This window comes from Phoenix dactylifera, chromosome 3 (assembly GCF_009389715.1).
Source record: "Phoenix dactylifera cultivar Barhee BC4 chromosome 3, palm_55x_up_171113_PBpolish2nd_filt_p, whole genome shotgun sequence".
NCBI classification, from domain to species: Eukaryota; Viridiplantae; Streptophyta; class Magnoliopsida; order Arecales; family Arecaceae; genus Phoenix; species Phoenix dactylifera.
The window spans coordinates 2,389,460-2,407,552 of NC_052394.1; the positions used below are offsets into that span (position 1 = coordinate 2,389,460).

The 18,093-nt window shown below is 36.4% G+C and overlaps 2 protein-coding genes across 3 annotated transcripts; one reads left to right on the forward strand and one right to left on the reverse strand.

Annotated features, from left to right (window-relative positions):
• Positions 1-862: 862 nt before the first annotated feature.
• On the forward strand, positions 863-11,401 carry LOC103709165 (deaminated glutathione amidase, chloroplastic/cytosolic). 2 transcript variants are annotated; one of them, XM_008794396.4, is made up of 9 exons: positions 869-1,111; positions 2,591-2,727; positions 3,059-3,187; positions 5,093-5,151; positions 6,320-6,432; positions 6,560-6,652; positions 10,261-10,363; positions 10,850-10,932; positions 11,051-11,401. In XM_008794396.4, the coding sequence occupies exons 1-9, from the start codon at positions 932-934 to the stop codon at positions 11,090-11,092; spliced, it is 939 nt and encodes a 312-aa protein (XP_008792618.2). In that variant the 5' UTR covers positions 869-931; the 3' UTR covers positions 11,093-11,401. The 2 variants fall into 2 exon arrangements, with proteins under 2 accessions (XP_026661725.2, XP_008792618.2); XM_026805924.2 differs by lacking the exons at positions 10,850-10,932; positions 11,051-11,401 and adding an exon at positions 10,698-10,830 and having other exon boundaries at positions 863-1,111.
• Positions 11,402-12,770: 1,369 nt separating this feature from the next.
• LOC103709157 lies at positions 12,771-17,578 on the reverse strand. The gene is made up of 3 exons (XM_008794385.4): positions 17,144-17,578; positions 16,647-17,053; positions 12,771-13,233 (listed from the first exon to the last, which is right to left on the reverse strand). Exons 1-3 carry the CDS (start codon positions 17,261-17,263, stop codon positions 12,999-13,001), a joined length of 762 nt encoding a protein of 253 aa, XP_008792607.2. The 5' UTR covers positions 17,264-17,578; the 3' UTR covers positions 12,771-12,998.
• Between the last annotated feature and the right edge of the window lie 515 nt (positions 17,579-18,093).

Genomic DNA, 18,093 nt, shown 5'->3' on the forward strand with positions numbered 1-18,093 from the left:
TTGATTGACCATCATATGTTTGAAAGATATGCCTTGAGATATTAATAGTTGATGGAATAATCATTCTTATCATGTTAATTAAAGTCAAGGCAAAAAGCTATTGGTTACTATATGTTAATTAGAATTTATGCTGATGATGGAGAAAAGAGAAAAAAGAGAGATAGAGTGGTCGATTCTGTTAAGAAACTCGAACTTATTTAGAGAATGCTTTGGGATAATGTCTACTAAGACAACTTACGAGGTTTTGGTGGTTTTATCTGCATATGCATCCATGCGGCAAAAATTCTAATGATAGTTATGTTACTTGTTAAAATAGTTGTGTTTTGTGATCTTCAATAGCTATTTTTGAGCAACTCCTTTCGGTCAATATATGAAACTTTACTCTGAGTAAATAGTATTAGGACTATTATGTTGGTTTTGCAAGTTGGATGCATGTTTTCTTAGTTATTCTGATTTAGAACTAGCAAGAATATGGGTGAAATGACTTCTTCAAAAAACAGTTTTTAATATTAAAGGACTTGATAACTTTAATATATACAGTGTTCTGGTAGATTACAAAAGTACGACTATGATCTACTTATAAGAAGAAAAGAAAGACAAATTTTGCTCAGAACCAAAGAAGAAACACAGGCAACTAGTGAAACGTATTTAGATTTCTCTGTCATGAAAAAGTGGGATTAAAAAGATGGACTCAAGAATATAAAGCAAAAGGTGGAAACGTATTTAGATTTCAAAGCACAATTTCCGCTAAATCATTGAATAACTGGAGTTCGGCGGAAGAATTGCCGAGAGTAGTGTCGGTGAATTTGTGCCGATTTTGGTTTCGTGCTAAGAATGCATCGGTTCTCGTTAAGAAGAGCGCACCGCCGGAGCACGAGAATCGAACCCCCGCCAAACCCTAACGTATGCCTTCTCGCCATTCCGGCAGGCCATGTCGCTCCGCCTCGGCCCAAGAAGTCTCATCAGAGCTCCCATCCTCCGCTACGCCTCGCGCCATCGCGCCGCCTTCTCCTGCTCCATGGCCACCACCACGGCGAGAGTCGGCGTCGTCCAGATGACGTCCACCAATGATCTCGACGCCAACTACAGCACCTGCTCTCGTCTCGTCAAGGCAGGCCGCCTTCTCTCTTTCTTTGTTCTATTATGATATCTCGAATTCAAGCGATCTTGAGTGATTTGATGTTAGATGTCAGTGTAGTGACGTTTTCTATGAAATCTTTTGACGTTTTCTTGGAATTAATTTAGGCAAGAACTAATCGCTGATCATATGGAACTGTTAGCCATCGCTAGAAATCCAGACAACTAGTTTAATTTCACGTTAAAAGCGTGTAGTATATGAAGAGGTTTCGAGTTTTAGTTCCAAGAAAGATGTTTCTTGGTTGATATTGGGAATTCTTCTTGACTGAATTTGGGCGATCTGTTTACTGTCCATGGAATAGTCATCCATCTCTAGATCCCAAGAACCCTAGTTTAGTTTCATTTCTAAGTGGTAGCGCATGAAGAATGTTTAAATTTTATTTCCAAGAAACTTGTTTGTTTGGTTAATGTTGTATATCTTGTTCTCTTGTTGTATAATGAGCTTGCCCAATAGGATTTTGACGATGATTTAGTTTTTCACCTGTCTTGTTCGTAGCTGGAATGATCAACGGAAGTCTTTCTTTAATATCTCAATGAACGAATTCAGGATAGAAGTCTGTAAAAGATAGAGTTGCCTTCTTCTCTTTTGATATTGTTTCACTTGCTAACAGATGGAGAGGATACTATCTGGAATGAGTTTTTAATGTTTATCAGGAATATATTCTTGTACAAGGTTTACATACATTTTAGAACTAGTTGCTTTGCCTGATATGGCATTACATTGTGCGCAATCAGATAAGCTGCTGTTACGGCGTTCTCTTGGATTCTGGATATAACTTAAGCTTGATAAAAAGAAATGAAGTTAATTAATTGATACAGCTGTCTTTTTTTTTATGTGATATCCACTAATTTTGTTTGTGTTCCTGCACTCATATGAAGCCTTGTCATCTCTTTTGTACGCATTTTATTTATTTTTTATTTGTTTTTCTTTTCCCTTTTATTTTTCTTTTTTGACATAAAGCTGCATAAGAATAATCTTCTTAATTTTTCTCTTTTTTTTTAATTTTCTTTTTCTTTTTTTCTTTTTTTGACATAAAGTTACATAAGCATAATCTATTTGAACAAACTGTTGTTATCTTAAAAATTGATTATTCTCTGATTGAACCTTGCTTTTAGGCCTCAACAGGTTGTGGATTCTGCTGACTCATTATTGCATTCTGACTGGTTTTGAGCCTTGGGCAGCTAATAAACTCAATGGAAAGTCATGCTGGGCATGTTCGAGTCTTGCTGCCACATGATATCTTTTAAATTGATTTTCTTGAAAATAATTTCTAAACTACAACATTTCAGTATATCTCATTTCTAGGTTTCTATCAGGTTGTTGCTATGCTTAAATCTCTTTGTATATCTTGGGGTTAATATGTTCTTCCTTTTTTTCATATTTCATTCAGAAAGATTATTTGCATGGTCCCTTTTAATGCTAACCTCTGAATTTTACGACTTGGTTTTCTAGGAGGCATCTGCTGCTGGTGTGAAATTGCTTTGTTTTCCGGAGAACTTCTCCTTTGTAAGTGCCAAAGAAGGAGAATCTCGTAAGATAGCTGAACCTCTGGATGGACCAATAATGCAAAGATATTGTTCACTTGCAAGGTAAAGGAAATGCCAATGCTCTCTGAGTTTTTTTTTATTGTAATTTACTGCCTCATAAGGGCATCCCGTTTCTTGTAAATATAATGATCAGAGCGGACAGCAACACTACAGTTTCTATTGAACTATCTTTACTATGACATTTTGTTTCTGCTCTGATGTTGTTTCTCGTGTTTGTCAACTCTCTTTCAGTGCATATTTTGTTAATCAGCTTGTTCTGGATTAGATACAGCTCTTTTCTGGATCATGCTATATTTTCCTGTTTTCTTGAATTTTAGTGCCTGACAATAGCCTATGCTAGTCCCACTGAATTTTCTTCAGTTACCAATGACAGAGAATCAAATATGTGGTTGTCACTTGGAGGATTTCAAGAGAAAGGACCTGATGAAGTGCACTTGTGTAATACCCATGTTTTAATTGATGATTCTGGCAAGATCAGAAACAAATACCAAAAGATACATTTGTAAGACATCCAGTTTCTACATTTTACTTGTAGTTCTAATCCATGTTGAAACTGGCATCAACACTTGACTCTATTTTCAATAAATAGTGAAAAATTATGTGCATGGTTGCAATATCTGAAAGTTTTTATCTTTGCACGTAGCAGTGCATTTTATCAAAATCTACAGTTTTTTTATTGTTGTTATTTGGTGTGTGATGGTTCACCTAGCAGAGTAGAACATTTTTCTGGAAATACCATCACACCTTTTTGAGTTGGCTTCATGGATCAAAATATAATTCATCAATGCTGAGAAAATTCTTGATTACATTTATGAATTTGGTATCAAGTGTCAACCTTTTGGACAGTGGTTTATTATAAACTTTGGTGTATACATGTAAAAGTGTGCCTGCTTTTGGTTATAGGGCCTTGCTTGGTACAAAACCCCTGTAAGTTTGAAAATATGCAGAATAAATTTTGGGCAATGTATGATTACCCGAGTAACTTTCTGTCCTTTCCTTATATAGTCTGTAATACATAATTTTCTTATTTGGCAGGCACCTTATTTATGTTATATATGCTTGGATCAGTGTTAATCAAATAAAATCAGCATATAGCAAGCAATAAGCTGTTGCTACGAGGGAATACTTTCTTAATTAGATTTTCTGTAAATTTTATAGCTTGAATCTAAAAGTTAGAAAAACATACAATCAGTAAAGATGACCTATTCATCTCTATAGCATAGGGTAATTCACCTTTAATGCCGCTATGAAGAGTGAGTATTTTATTTCTTCCTTTTAAGAATAGAAGGACATCCTAGTTCCCAAAGAAAGACTGAGTCTCCCATATCTCAATCAGAATGTCCCTGTCACAATATTGAGACCGACCGAACTGGAGGCTTGTTGACAAGTTCATTTATTCATACTCAATTAATACAGATAAATGTTGTCTATAATTTTCTTTAAAGAGCTGAATTTTATTGCATCATGCAAGATCCATAATAGATGCTGCATTCACTTGTTAAAATATACTGTTTTGGTAGCAGCCTTCAGATTTCGGAGAAAATTTGTCCTCTATGAAAAGTTTCCTTCCATTGCTCCTTCTGTTTTAAAATTTTTAATGTAAAGCCAAGGGCTGAAAGGAATTCTGACAATCTGGTGATACACAACCTCTATTTCTTTTGAAGGAGAAGCATCTATTGTATGTTACATACCAGCAGTCCTATATCCTGCAAAAGCTTCAAGTGTTGCTCTAGAAGAGAAAATTCTGCATTCTTTTGTGTTGCAAAAGTATCTAGAATTCTAGATTTTTTGGTATTCCTACATGTATGATGCACATGTGCTCATGAGCGACACTCCTGCTGCACCTGCACTTTACATATACATATATAAAACATGAAACTTGAATTTCGTGAGATCTTCCATACATGGATCTAAGGAACGACTTTTAGAGGCCCAAGTCAGTTCACAGATTACTCGATTAATCCAGGGCATTCTGGAAATCTAGGGTCCTGGGTCTGACACATATAAGTAGTGCAGAGGACTTGGAGAATGTTGGACACCTTGAAAGAGTTGTAACCATAGGTGCCATTAAGTATATGCTAAGGCAGTTGCGCAACAACATGTTGTGTATTCATGTAACAACCAAGTCTATAAACGGGAAAGAACTTCTGGTTTGCAATAGATTTATGGTTTAATCGTTTCTCTTTTGTATCCCTAAAATATTCGTTGTGGCTTGTGTGATTGTTAGCATGAAATAACCATGCAAGGCACCAATGAAGGCCACTTTGAATAAATCTGTTTAATATTATTTGGCATGAATACTTTTATGTCCAATTATTACATCTAGACACCTTTACAGTGAGTTCTTAAGTTTTCAGGTTTCAGGTATTTAGAGTCTAAATAGTGACTTACTTTCTACCGTCTGAAGGTTTGATGTAGATGTTCCTGGGAACATGGTATACAAGGAAAGCAATTTTACAGCCGCAGGTATAGACACCTCGTGTGCCTCTTATAATATTTATACAACTTTAGTGAACTTTGAACTACGAAGTTGTAGCTTAATTACTCTTCTTAGCTTGATTCAGAATACATTTGTTTACGCATGTAATCTTTCAATCATTTGCTTTTTTTTTTGTGGATGTTGGGGGGTGGGGGGGGTGTGCCATTTAGATCGCGCTATCTCTTCGTATGGCATGTAACTAAATACATTTACTCTAATTTATAAAACCAAAATTTTTTGAAGAATCTGGGCAGGTTTCTCTTTCTTTTTTGGATTTATTGCTTAAGTTGCTTGCCCATGGGACTTTCCTCTTCTTTATATTTTTTCCCCTGGACTCATTTTGTTCCAGAATGTATTGGATCAGGATTCTTCCAAAACTAATGGCTGCTTAATAATTCCCTACCAACCAAAGGTTTTTCTTATTTTTCCTGTTTAAGCTTTGATTAGGCATTGACAGTGCTAAATGTGTTCCACTTTGTGACATAAAATATGTATGCGTGTTCTTTTGAGTAAAGCTATCAAAGGGAAGTCACGAAGGGGGATGTATTCTTAGAAGTCATGGAAGTTTTTGGGTCTTCTATGACTTTTCTATGAATTTTCTTTTGCAATGATTTAGATTTTCACTGTATGAAAACATCTGTTGAAATACTGAAATGAATAGGTGATATTAGATGCCAGTGCAATTCATCTATTAAGCTGACAACAAGTACTTCTAATATTTTTTGTTTGTACTACACCTGTCTGCATTTTTTGTCTCTCACTAACTTGTGTGGTTTAATCCTGATACCTCTTGAAAAACTTGGTGCTAGGCCTAGGATGTTTGTTTGCAGAACTCTGTTTTTGACTTAGGGCAAGCACATCATGAGATAAGATTCAGATGAAAAATATATTTCCTAGTACTTGATGCAACTTGCGGATGTCATGCGAGAGTCAGAAAAATGAAAACTTGCAGGATATTGGTTTAAACTCGTTAGCTGCAATAGATAAGTGCAGTCAGAATCAGCAAATTGTTTGAGATTTTTTCTTTAAATCTTTTTTCATTGAAATGCCTCGGCACAAAATAGGCGACTCTAAGCTTGAGCTTCCTTTATTTTAATCTGAGGGTGGTGTAATTTCAATTCTAGCGACAATACTTGAAGATATTGTGATTATCAGGTGATAAAATTGTTGTGGAGGATAGCCCTATTGGAAGATTGGGTCTTACAGTCTGTTATGATTTGAGATTTCCAGAGCTTTATCAGCTGTTGCGGTTTCAACACCAGGCACAGGTGTTTATCATCATGCTATACTTGGATGCAGATTTAGTTTCTTTGTTTACAGATTTCATTTATTTCCATTTACCTGAAAGTACCTATAATATTTCTCACTCTTATTTTTGGGAATATGTATGTGCAGGTTTTTCTGGTACCATCAGCTTTCACAAAAGTTACAGGGGAAGCACATTGGGAAATTCTTCTCCGTGCTCGCGCGATTGAGACTCAATGCTATGTATATGAGTTTCACCCCTCTATTTCCTGATGCAACGTTATTTACTTTCTCGGTCTTATGGAGTTGACTTTTAAATGGAGACCCTTTACACTCAGTCTCAAACAACAAATTGAAGATAGAAACATATTCACAATAATTGGCTAGAACAAAGAACAGGTCATAGTGATCCTTTTTCATTTATTAACTAATATTTCAATGAAAAAAACATGCAGAATATTCTTGGGTTGTATATTTCTTGTTATATTTTTGGCTTAGTCAAATTGAATCTGAATTCTTGTCATTATTTGGGCTTTAGTTCAAATGATCAGCTACCATTCACTTGTTCAATCTGATTTAAGATTGGCGTCTCAGTTGTTTTAGATTTGACTCAGAAGCTTCAGTAAGTTAACAGCCTAGATTCTTGTGCGCTAAATTCATATGAGTAATAAAAACAAATGTTCTTCTAAGTCTCACGGAAAGGTAAGTCCTCATTCCTGTATGACAAGTAGGTTTCAATCTTACCAAATATGAATTTCTTGTATCAGTGATGCAAAAGATAATCTCATATCAGAAATAATAGAAGCTACTTTGCACGGATATGTATTATGGTATTGGACAGAGAATCATGATTGTTTTTAGCTCAGTTGATGCTATAGAGAGTTCAGAACTTCAGGTTAACATTTTCTGATGCTTTTGGGTGTGTTTGATCTTGCTTCTGGTTTTTTAAAAAGTCATTCTCAAGAATCATATTCATGTAAGTTCTTATATAGAGTGTGCCTTTTGTTATATTTGGTGTTTGACAATAACATATCAAGAACTACTTTTTTGTGGATGAGCTTACATATTTGAAAGACAAGGAGCAATCTCACAGATGTAGCTAGAAGCTAGTTTTTCTAGCTGCTCCTAAAAGCAGTTCTTTGCCTTCCTTTTGTAGAAGTACTTTACAAATGATATTACCAAACACTTGATTTTCTTAGTAACTGCTTTGCTTTAAAAGTTAGTAAAGGACATTTTCTATGAAACACCAGACATTCCTTTTTGTCTGCTAAACATTTTTCATCTGTAAATTTTCCTGTTCCCCATTGAAAGTTTTTCACCACCCTTTCAATCCTCTTTAATTTTCACTGATTATCTTATGTTACTAATTAGAGTGCAGCACCTTTTTCTTTTCTGGAAACAAATTAACAATTATCCAGTGCTAGGGACCAGTGGATTATGTAATCAAAAATGACTTTTCCTACTGTTGGATGGCTCAGAGCTTACACATCAAGATATGCTTACATGATCATGTTTGCTGAATATATGACTAAGTAGATATTTTTTCAGACAGAAGTATGATGACATCTTGATGAAAGGTTGAAGGTGTGGTAGTGTATTAGAGGTGAGAATTCTAGTAGACGATGGGGCAGAATTAACAAGGCATGAAATTTATATATGTAAGTAAACTTTATTGAGGTGTTGAAGCAGTCATAAATTGTATGGTTTTGTAGAATGATAGGAATAGAAAGATGATTTTTGTCAGGAAACAGTTATGAATTGAGTGTCTGAAAAGAAGGTCAGATAAGAAGCATTTTATAGATTGTAAGATGATTGAATCATATCACATGTAACATTGGATGGAAAATTGTAAAATTTATTAAACTTGCTATAAAGATAATAAGATAAATCAGTTAAACTGACAGAGTTTCACTTAATCATTTAATTTCCAACATTTTTAGATCAATTTTTAGTTGAGCTGTAACATTGATATCCATGTTTATATTATTGTAGAAATCATATACTGATATTAATATGGCAATCATAGATAACTCAAATTTTATGAGCTATATCCGTCCTCCTTTTCCTTTGCATAGAATTAATGTTGCTTACAATGAACTCACTAACCTTGGATGGCACAAGCCATGTTGTGCCCCCTCTAGAGCCCTTTTTATATTAATAAACTTAGAAAAGATTTAAGAATGCCATCCAACCCAATGCTGGGTTCCAGGTATGTCCTGTCATAATACAGCACATCAGACCATGGTCCGGATCAGGTTTAAGGTTTTTTTATCATCTGTTAGATTTTTGTTGTTGCTATAAAAAACTGCTGTTTAGTTTTGGATCTCTTTGACTTTCAGGGAAAGCATGCCATCCTTTAATCACTACGGTCGTTTATGTTTGGGACACACACTAGCACAGCATCCCTACTCATGATACTCTATTGCTGAGCTTTCGCAGTACCTTCTTGTAGGACTGCTCTAGTTACTAGTCTTTTTGTGCTAGCTTCCTTATCAAAGTCAGGACACCTGATAAATTGATATCATAACATTTTTTGACATGGAATGCCAATCTAGCCAAAATTTACTGATTGTCAAAGATTTTGCCGGCTATCGGTGCCATGATTAATCAAAATTGACAATTATGCAAACTTACAGAAGTCAACATTTACATCTCCATCATCTTATTGTAAGTAGATAATGGAGGTCAATAATAATCTACGTTGCATGTGTTGCAATAGCCCAAGGTTCGAAGCACCATTATATTCTTACGACATGCCTATGAATGAGAACAGTGTCAACACCATAAAACTCAACTTGAATAGGCCATGGGATTGCTATCTGGACGGCTATGATTGTACTGTTTACCTAATAGAGCATAGTCTTAATGCAACCTAGGGTTGATATTGCATGACATTCAATTTTGGAGAACACACAAGGAACAGAGAGGGGCAATGCCACGATGCAACAAATTTTGGTCAAACAAATTAAAAAAAAAACCAGAAAACTGACCTAAATATGAAGTAATGCACTATCAACAATTTTGGCATTCAAAAAATTGCCAAGGAACAAAGAAAAAGAGAAGGACAGAATAAAATAAAACATCCATGAAATCTAACCTTTGGAGGGTTCAACTGATAGTATGGAAGGAGGCGTTTTTCTGATATGGGCATGAAGTGTCAAAGGCTGCTGGATGGAATCAAAGGGTTAGAACCATAGAACAGCAAGGCTAAAAGTTTGTTAGGGAAACAAAGTTGGTCAAGGTTTGGGCTGACATTGAGACTCTGAAGAAAAATTTAAAGTAAACAAGGGGAGGAATGTAGGAAAGAAAGAGATTCACAAGCAAGCATGGAGATGAGAGAAACGAGAACAGTAGGAAAATCACTTACAGTAGGGAGAAAGGAGGAAAGCTGTCACACTTTCTACCAATCCTTTTTTATGCGCCACTCGGTAAGATATGGAGGGGGATCGGAGTAAAATCATAGGCAAGAAAAGGATAAAAAAAGAAAATGGGAAAATGAGAAGCAGCTGGCTCTGATGGGTGCTTTGTAATATAATTAGTAATCTTTTAGTCAAGTTGGAGTGGTGGGGGCTGGTAAGAAACGACACACTGATGCCGACCCTCATTTATGTAACAGTCAACCGAGCATTAAACAAATTCACATCTCGCAATTAATTCTTGATATGGAGGCTAACAAAAGTTAGCTACTAGATGCTGACAACACATTTTGGTTTTTATTGTTTATCTTTAATATAGTCTGATGATTTAAATACATCACGTGCAAATTACTAGTGTCTAAATCGTTTTATAATTTTAAAGTTAATGTGGATGATCTCATTAGTGTTTGAATGTCTTTCATATCTTTTTTACAGGTTATAGCTGCGGCTCAAGCTGGAAGGCACAATGAGAAAAGAGAGAGCTATGGCGATTCTCTGGTTATTGATCCATGGGGAACAATAATAGCTCGACTTCCAGGTAAACACATCATCCTTGCCCCCCTCCCTTGGCTCTCTCTCTCTCTCTCTCTCTCTCTCTCTCTCTCTCTCTCTCTCTTGAGTTGTACAAATTTCATAGTTCAAAGCTTTTGGGGATTTTAATTAAGAAGATCATTGTAAAAATGGTTATTGCCAAGAGCTATGTAGAATAGAACATTTCTTCGCCTTCTCATAATTGTTTCAAATAAATTGCTTCAACGTATAATTGCTCCAGCATCGTATTTTTTTAAGGTAAAATGTGTTATGAAAAGGATCTGGGCTCTTGTTATAGAAATATCAAGACTGTAATATATCGATCTGCCATTTTTTTTTAGTACAAGAAACCTTTACTCTGATGCGGAGTCTATCCCCAACGCCACGCAATGCACGGAGATAAATGACCTGTATGCCATTTCTTTAGCATGTTGATAGGCCTACATGTTAAAGATTGTGTAGTTCATGACACTAATTTGATTCCATGTTACAGATCGTTTATCAACTGGAATTGCTGTAGCTGACATTGATCTCTCAAGGATTGATTCTGTGAGAACTAGAATGCCGATCTCTGAGGTAACTTACTCTTTTGGCTGTAAAATTTGTTTGGATTATTTTCAAAGAATTCAAATGACACAAAATTTAAACCATCTTTCTGAGCCCTAAAGATGCATATATTCTTTTCTTTTTTCAGCATCGGAAGTTCAGCAGTTGCTGGAAGTCCTCATGTATTTGAAATGATTGAGACCATTACTGCTCTGGATGCTGATTCATTTTGAAATTCTGTGGAATATGTGGCAAATATTGTTTGTGTGTGTTCATTGGTGAAGTAAAATAAAGATGCTTATTATGGATGCTACTCACAAGAGGAAACAGGTGATACATTATAGCTTCTTGTTACTCTTACAAGAGGTCAAACATTATCGCATATCATAAATGTGATAAAATAAATAAAGAATGATGCTGGTTTGCAAGTCTCACGCTTGACTAAAACCTTGTAGTAAATTGCATGGGAAATGACAGGTTTCTTATGGCAGCTTGTTTATGGTCGGACCTTGTGGTGCATCATAGTTTGTTTTCCTAATGCTCATTACTCTATTTCTATCAATATTAATTAATTTTTCAAGGTTTTAGAAAATAGACAGGCTGAAATAAATACATAACTTTCTTTAGAAATGTAATTTGCTGAATTAATCTTGATCACGTACCCGCTTAATCCAAACCTGTTTGACTCTATAGAGCTTTTGAGATAGCTTATGTTCAAAGTACATAGATGCATATGACTGATTTATTGTGTACATCATCACATGCTTGGTGTTTGGGAATAATTCAGATGGATATAATGACCCAGAATTGGGGAAAAGTATGAAAAAATTATCAGAAGTTTAGAAAGAGTTCGGAGGAAAAAAATGGATAATAAAAAGTTAAAAGCTAATAGAATTTTTAGAAATATTGTTTTTTAAAATATTTAAAAGTTTGGTTACTTACAAATAAGTATAGGAGATAAAAATAACAAATAGTAGCAAAACAACAGCCCTGCTAGCAAAGAAATATGGTATCATTGATTTGTAACGTATAGAAATATTTAGTCATGAAAATTTTGTGAATAAATTGTAAAATTCATAAATAATTCAAAAATAATTGAATAGCTCTGGATTGATTCATTATTAATGAATAGTTTGGAGAATCATTCGATCAAGAGAAAAAATAATTTAAAAATTCTTCCAATAATTCATAGAATATTGTAATAATAAAGTTATCAATCAGCAATTCTGTTAATTAAATTCTGTCTGGTTTGGTTATTGGCCATGGGATTCGTTTGACTCCCAGCTCTACAACAATGACAATAATCTAGAAATTCTTCATTGGCGACCATGTTTTTGTTGTTGGTTTATATGTAAATACTAAATCTAACTTGAACTGCCTTTTCTGAAACAATGGCATAGAGATATTCATGGAGTAAATCCGACATGGATGAACAAAGGGAGCATCCAATCTTTGAGTACGGGTTTGAAGGCATGTGTTTAACTTGAATTCACTTAATGAACTGGGCCTAGTAATTATTAGGACCTAGATAGGCATAGGGCGGTAGGTCTCTCTATAGCAACTTGAATTCACTCAAGAATTTAAGAAAGGATGGAACATGAATGAACTATCCTGTTGTGCTACTTAAGGGCAGATTGAGAACTACCAAGAGAGCAACAGGTTTTGTTAGTAAAATGCCTTGAACTTGCCTCATTTTCCTTGCAAGGAAGGAACTGGCAACAATAAGGTGAAATGAAAGGGACGATAAAATGCCAATTGGTTCAGAAACCCTTTCTCCTTGTCTCTCCAGCATCTCCCCCCCCCCCCCCCCCCCCCCCCCCCAAAAAAAAAAGGCATGATATCAGCTGGGCAATTGCAGATTATAATGCTTATGATCAAACCTTCCGTCATTTTTACGCATTGGAAAAACCTCCAGCTGCACTTTACAAGAAGGATAAGTCTTGAAATTGATGCATTATTAGTAACATATGATATCATCTAGCCAAAACAAAAACCCTCTATGAAGCTACTTCACTGACCTTCCATCTATTTTACCACAATATTTACTGGAAATAAAAGAGATATGTGGGATGGAAAGGCCCTCCAGGCAATCTCCCTCACCGGCCATACAGCTCTTTGGGAGAGAAAACACCAGTTCTCCTCATGGAATATTGCAACTGGTCTTTGACATGTCTTAGGGCAATAAGAACACTTTGCACGTTGTTGTTGATCTCTGGCTTGCAGCCCTCCAAATTGCAACGCAAGCTTACTGGAACTAGAGCCAATGCATTGTCGACCTCTTCAGTTTGATTCTCATCATCGTCCAGCTTGTTATCACTGACAGAAGACTTTCTGGTCCAAGATGTAAAAATGTAAGCTTATTGAATTTATGATAAGCAGCATTTGAAGAGAGTGAGAGAGAGAGAGAGAGTTTAACACTAGCTGGGAGAAAAAAAGGTACAATAAATCCTATATTTCAAGTTTCTGGCTTCAACATCTTGGTCATGTTCACGAATCATTCTCAATTCTACAATGATAAACTACTGCAATTTTTCTTTATAAAAAGAAGGAAGTTTCCTGCACTCATTCTGACTTGCTTGGACAAGCTTCATTTATTTCACTTTGCTACTCTCTCCAAAGAGTGGATTTACATTGCTTAACTATTACATCAGAATTTTTCAGTTGTTATAGAATATAGATCTAGACATAGACATGAAGGGTACACCTGACCTTGATATCAGTTTGGGTTGGCTATTGCACAACAAATGCTTATTCTTAAAAAGCGAACTCGGTGCCTTTGTCCATAATGACAAACGCAAATGTTCACGACACACATGTGCATGTGTGTTGTATGACTTGGTTTATAGGAAGAGATTGTATATGTGAAGTGTAAGTTCTTCACATGTCATGTGCATGACATAGATGTCATGTATAGTCAGAGATCCTATGGTAGCAATATCCAGTTGATTCATAACCACTGCCATTGAAATCTGATTCTTTTGGGCATTGCTTATTGTAATAGTTGGGGTCTTCAGTTATATCTGCTTTTTCTCAGTATATCAATGTATTAACATGTCATCTGGATCAGCTTAATGAGAGCAAAGGATGATAAACTGTATGAGGGCTTGACAAGATGCAACCAGGAAAGTCAGTTAACTTGCAGGCAAACATATTATGAAGACAAAGTAGTCATAAATTATTATAGGTTCTTTTCCATATGCAGAATGGTGTGGCTGAGAGGAGAAAAAAGAGAGACCAGGTACAGAACAAGCAAAATGTGCAAGAGGAATAAAAGTATACTTCTCTGGAGGTTGTTCTTGGACTAATGCATAGCATGAGAAATCCTAATACATGTGGGACTAAGGCTGCATTTACTGCTTTTATTTTAGAAAATGTCATTGCACATTAGTTTCAGTCTCATTTTATAAACTGCCATGGCCCCATTCCTAAAAAGTGATGAGGCTCTGTCTGATTTGTTCAAATTCTGGATCCAACAGGTTAATATTAGATTCCTTAGTTATGAAATGTGCTTTTCTTAGCCACCCAGGATCAAAGAGGAGATACAAGATTTTGATTCGATGCTTGTAAATAGCTATTATCCATGGATGCTAAATATTTTCAGTCGGTACTTTCTTTCAATATTGTTGATCATATCTCTTTCGATAATCCAATTCTTGGACAATGATCAAGAACACAGGTGCAGATTTTTTTTCTCTTAGTAGGTTTCCTTTTCCCTACAGCTAATCATATATTTCTCAGGAAATTTGTGAAGAAGAAAGTTCTAGTGTTTCTCTCCTATACACATGAGTTTAATGATACTGTGCAATATTTTCAAGGTTATGAAGGAGAAAATACAGAATTCGACTTTGCATAATAAAGAAAAATACTATCAACTAAATGTGTATGATACATGATATGTTAGCATATTTAGATTTATTTAACTATTGTTTACGTAGCAATGCATCAGAAACTATATATCATCACTACAAGTTGTGAATGAGTGGAAAGTTAGCAGATAAATGCAGAATCAAATGGGTGACCCAAAGCTCTGTTGATTTTTTATCCTTTTAGGAAACAAAGCTTCACTTGTAACACAGGCAGCCACAGAAGTGTCAAGGTAGTCCCACCTGCATACCTGGCAACCATTGCATTGCATCCACCACATGCTTTGGTACCAGGCAAAGTAACAGTTTGCTTGTGCAGGCACCTAAAGGCCTAATGATCATGTAATGCTCTGGCTAGTGGCTTAACATGGATACCTATAACCTGTAGCTTGATTAGTAAGTATTAAGTAGAATACTTAAATCTAAGTCATGCCATTATATGCTATAATATTATTATATTCTTCTAACAAATCAAAAGAAACTATAAAAACTCTTCTACTCCAATGGATGGGTTCCCTATAGATCCATTGCTTAAAGATTCCATAACTATGGTATATACAAATAGTTAAAAGTATTGATAGTTTTACGTTGATGTTTCTCTCACAAGTTTTCGATAAACTACATCAGTGTTTCTGTGTGTGAGATACAAGTTACAATATCTAAATAGAAAGGTAATGAAATAGTTAGGTCATCTAAACTCTAGATGCCTGCCCACCACCTGTGTCTCACTGAAGCTTTTATGAGTATCACTGCCTAAGACTGCCTAAGGCAGTTTGCCAAAGTTCCGTACTATTACTGGACAAACATTTTAATTTGACCATGTATATAAGCTTCTACCAAAAGATAAGCACTCTTAAATAATCATATGTAACTTTAAAAACATTTATTACTATATCCATGAGTTTGGTTTATTACGGTTCTGGCATCAAGAATCACCAACCACAGAGCACAATCCTGGATGAACATCTAGTTGTTCAAGGCATTTCCTTTATTAGGGTTATAATATGTCATTCCAATATCCATTTTTTCTCAAAATATTATATATATACATATGAATATCAACTTGCCTTTTTCAGATTATGAAATGCTGCACTTATATTAATAAAGAAATTTGGCATTTTGCTATTGCAAGAGAGGGGTGAGAAAAACAACTTAGTCAGTGAAAAGGGTAGAGAGACCATGACCTTATATGATAAAATCAAAGTCATCAAATGCAATCAAGTGAATAAAGGTGGAGGTTAACCCTGTTAACTCAAAAATAAACATAGGAGAAAATGCGGCAAGTTGCAATAAAAGACATAAAATTGTAGATTTGGCAATAGTATGACAAAGTTTTCAGGAACACTAGGGCAATTTTTATTTTTGTTCACTTAAAAATAAAAGTAGAAGCACTAGTGCTTCTGTCAAGTGACTTTTCAGCCTTTTGTTACCTTTGCTCATCCTTTATCTGGTAAACTTCAGGAACTCATATATACATGCTGAATAATCTTGTTTTTTCCCTCCCTGAATACTCCTGCTTACAGTTCTGTAGCTAAAACTCCCCTGTTCCCCATCATTTCTAATGTAATCAGACAGTACAGGGTTCTCAAAGTTCTATAATTTTGGCCAAGGCGATCTAACTCGACTCTATGACCAAGCATTATGCCATTATTTGTTAACATGTTCTTTTTAAACCTCCCCAAGTATGCCCAATTTTAGAATCATGTCATCCTTGATAAAAACACTTGAAAAGAATTAATAAGGATTGAAGCACTTTAGGTTCTATCCACAATGACAAGGATCATCAGCATCTAGTGTTACTGGTTATAGTGTATCAATAAGAAACTTATGATAGAAATTGTCAGAAGATTCGGTGCGATGTCAACTGTGAATGAACATAACCTTGCATTATCAGCAATCGACACTCGGGGGCTGCCACCTCTGCTGCTCTCATCCCCATGAGACTCTCCTTTGTGAAGATCCGATGGTGCCGTCCCAGCCGAACTCCAGCTTCGCTCTCGACGATGAGTCGAAACGACCAGTGAGCTCCCTGAGACATCATCACCAAGAAGCCGTGGCGCCTCCTCCTGCCAACCACATTGTCCCCAATCGACGGTCGGCGAACCAAGTCCCCAGCTTTCCAACTTCAGATGGCCCGAGAAGCAATGCGAGGACGAAGAACTCGCCGAACTTCCGGGGGAATCCAAAATCTTCAAAGATTCCAGCTTCTTCAAAGCATTCTCGAGCCTCTTTTCAGCCCTGTTCCTGCACTTCATCTCTTCAGCCAGCTTCCTTTCCAGCTCTTCCAACTGTTCAAAAATAAACATGAAAAGGAATTAAAATAAAGAATACAAAAAAAAAAAAAAAACCACAGTCCTGTTAAGAATGATGATGGGTACCCTTTTGGCCATGCTGTCTGCTTGCTCCTTGGCAGCCTTGGAGGCCACTCTCTCTGCCTGCAGCCTCCCCCTCAAGCGCTCCACGGTCCTGAACCCATCATCCCCTCCTTTCCCCATCATAATACCTCCTCCTCCTCCTCCGCTAAAACCAACGCACCACCCTCATTGAAATCTTCTTTCGAAGCGCACCACCCTCAATGGAATCACAGCAATGGCCAATAATAAGACCACGAAACATTGAGGAAGGACATCAACTTTAGACCCCCGTTCTCTACTCTCCTTTGGCTTGCATCTCAGTTTCAGGCATTTGAACTGGACTCTCGCTCTGTGCTTCTGTTTCCATCCGTGAGAAGAGGGAGGCTAAAGGCTCGCAGTGAACAGGACTCGAATAGGGTGCGATCACATCAACACTAATGCAGCGGATCCCATCAAAACTCTGCAGTTAAGTGATAGTATTAAAATGGGTGACCTTGGGAGGTCCTGGTTGTAACCCTTTAAAAGTGAACCAAAAAACAGGACGAACCCAGCTTTCGGAATTAACTCGGGTCTTGGAGTCTTCCCTTCGGTCTCTGTTGTCTAGACCGGCAACGGAGAAGGAATGGACCCGGCTCGTGGGCTCGAAAGGACGGGGAAAGGGTTATTATTTGTTGTGCCGGAGGAACACCGGAACTTGATGTGGCCGAGTGGCTGGATCTTGGCATGTGGGGATTTGAACGATATATATATATATATATTCTCGGAGCGTTTACAGTGGAGAATGCTCGTGACGTGTTTGCGGCACGGTTGTTTAGTGTCTTAATATGCATTCATTCGTGTCCCGTGTCTTTACCTTCGTGTCGTAACATGCAGCACCTGGTATTTATCTTTGAGATTCCCCAGCATCCGTCCGTATCCTTATATAATATAAAATATACTGTATCGCCCAATTCAACTGATATAAAATATACTAT

Excerpts from the sequence above, each read along its gene's own strand:
- LOC103709165 (XM_008794396.4), top strand. The coding sequence starts at position 932 with ATGTCGCTCCGCCTCGGCCCAAGAAGTCTCATCAGAGCTCCCATCCTC. Across the intron at positions 3,188-5,092 it reads AAATACCAAAAGATACATTT|GTTTGATGTAGATGTTCCTG; the intron begins GTAAGACATCCA and ends TACCGTCTGAAG. Across the intron at positions 10,364-10,849 it reads AATAATAGCTCGACTTCCAG|ATCGTTTATCAACTGGAATT; the intron begins GTAAACACATCA and ends TCCATGTTACAG.
- LOC103709157 (XM_008794385.4), bottom strand. The coding sequence starts at position 17,263 with ATGATGGGGAAAGGAGGGGATGATGGGTTCAGGACCGTGGAGCGCTTG. Across the intron at positions 17,054-17,143 it reads CAGACAGCATGGCCAAAAGG|TTGGAAGAGCTGGAAAGGAA; the intron begins GTACCCATCATC and ends ATTTTTGAACAG. Across the intron at positions 13,234-16,646 it reads TCGATTGCTGATAATGCAAG|AAAGTCTTCTGTCAGTGATA; the intron begins GTTATGTTCATT and ends ATCTTGGACCAG.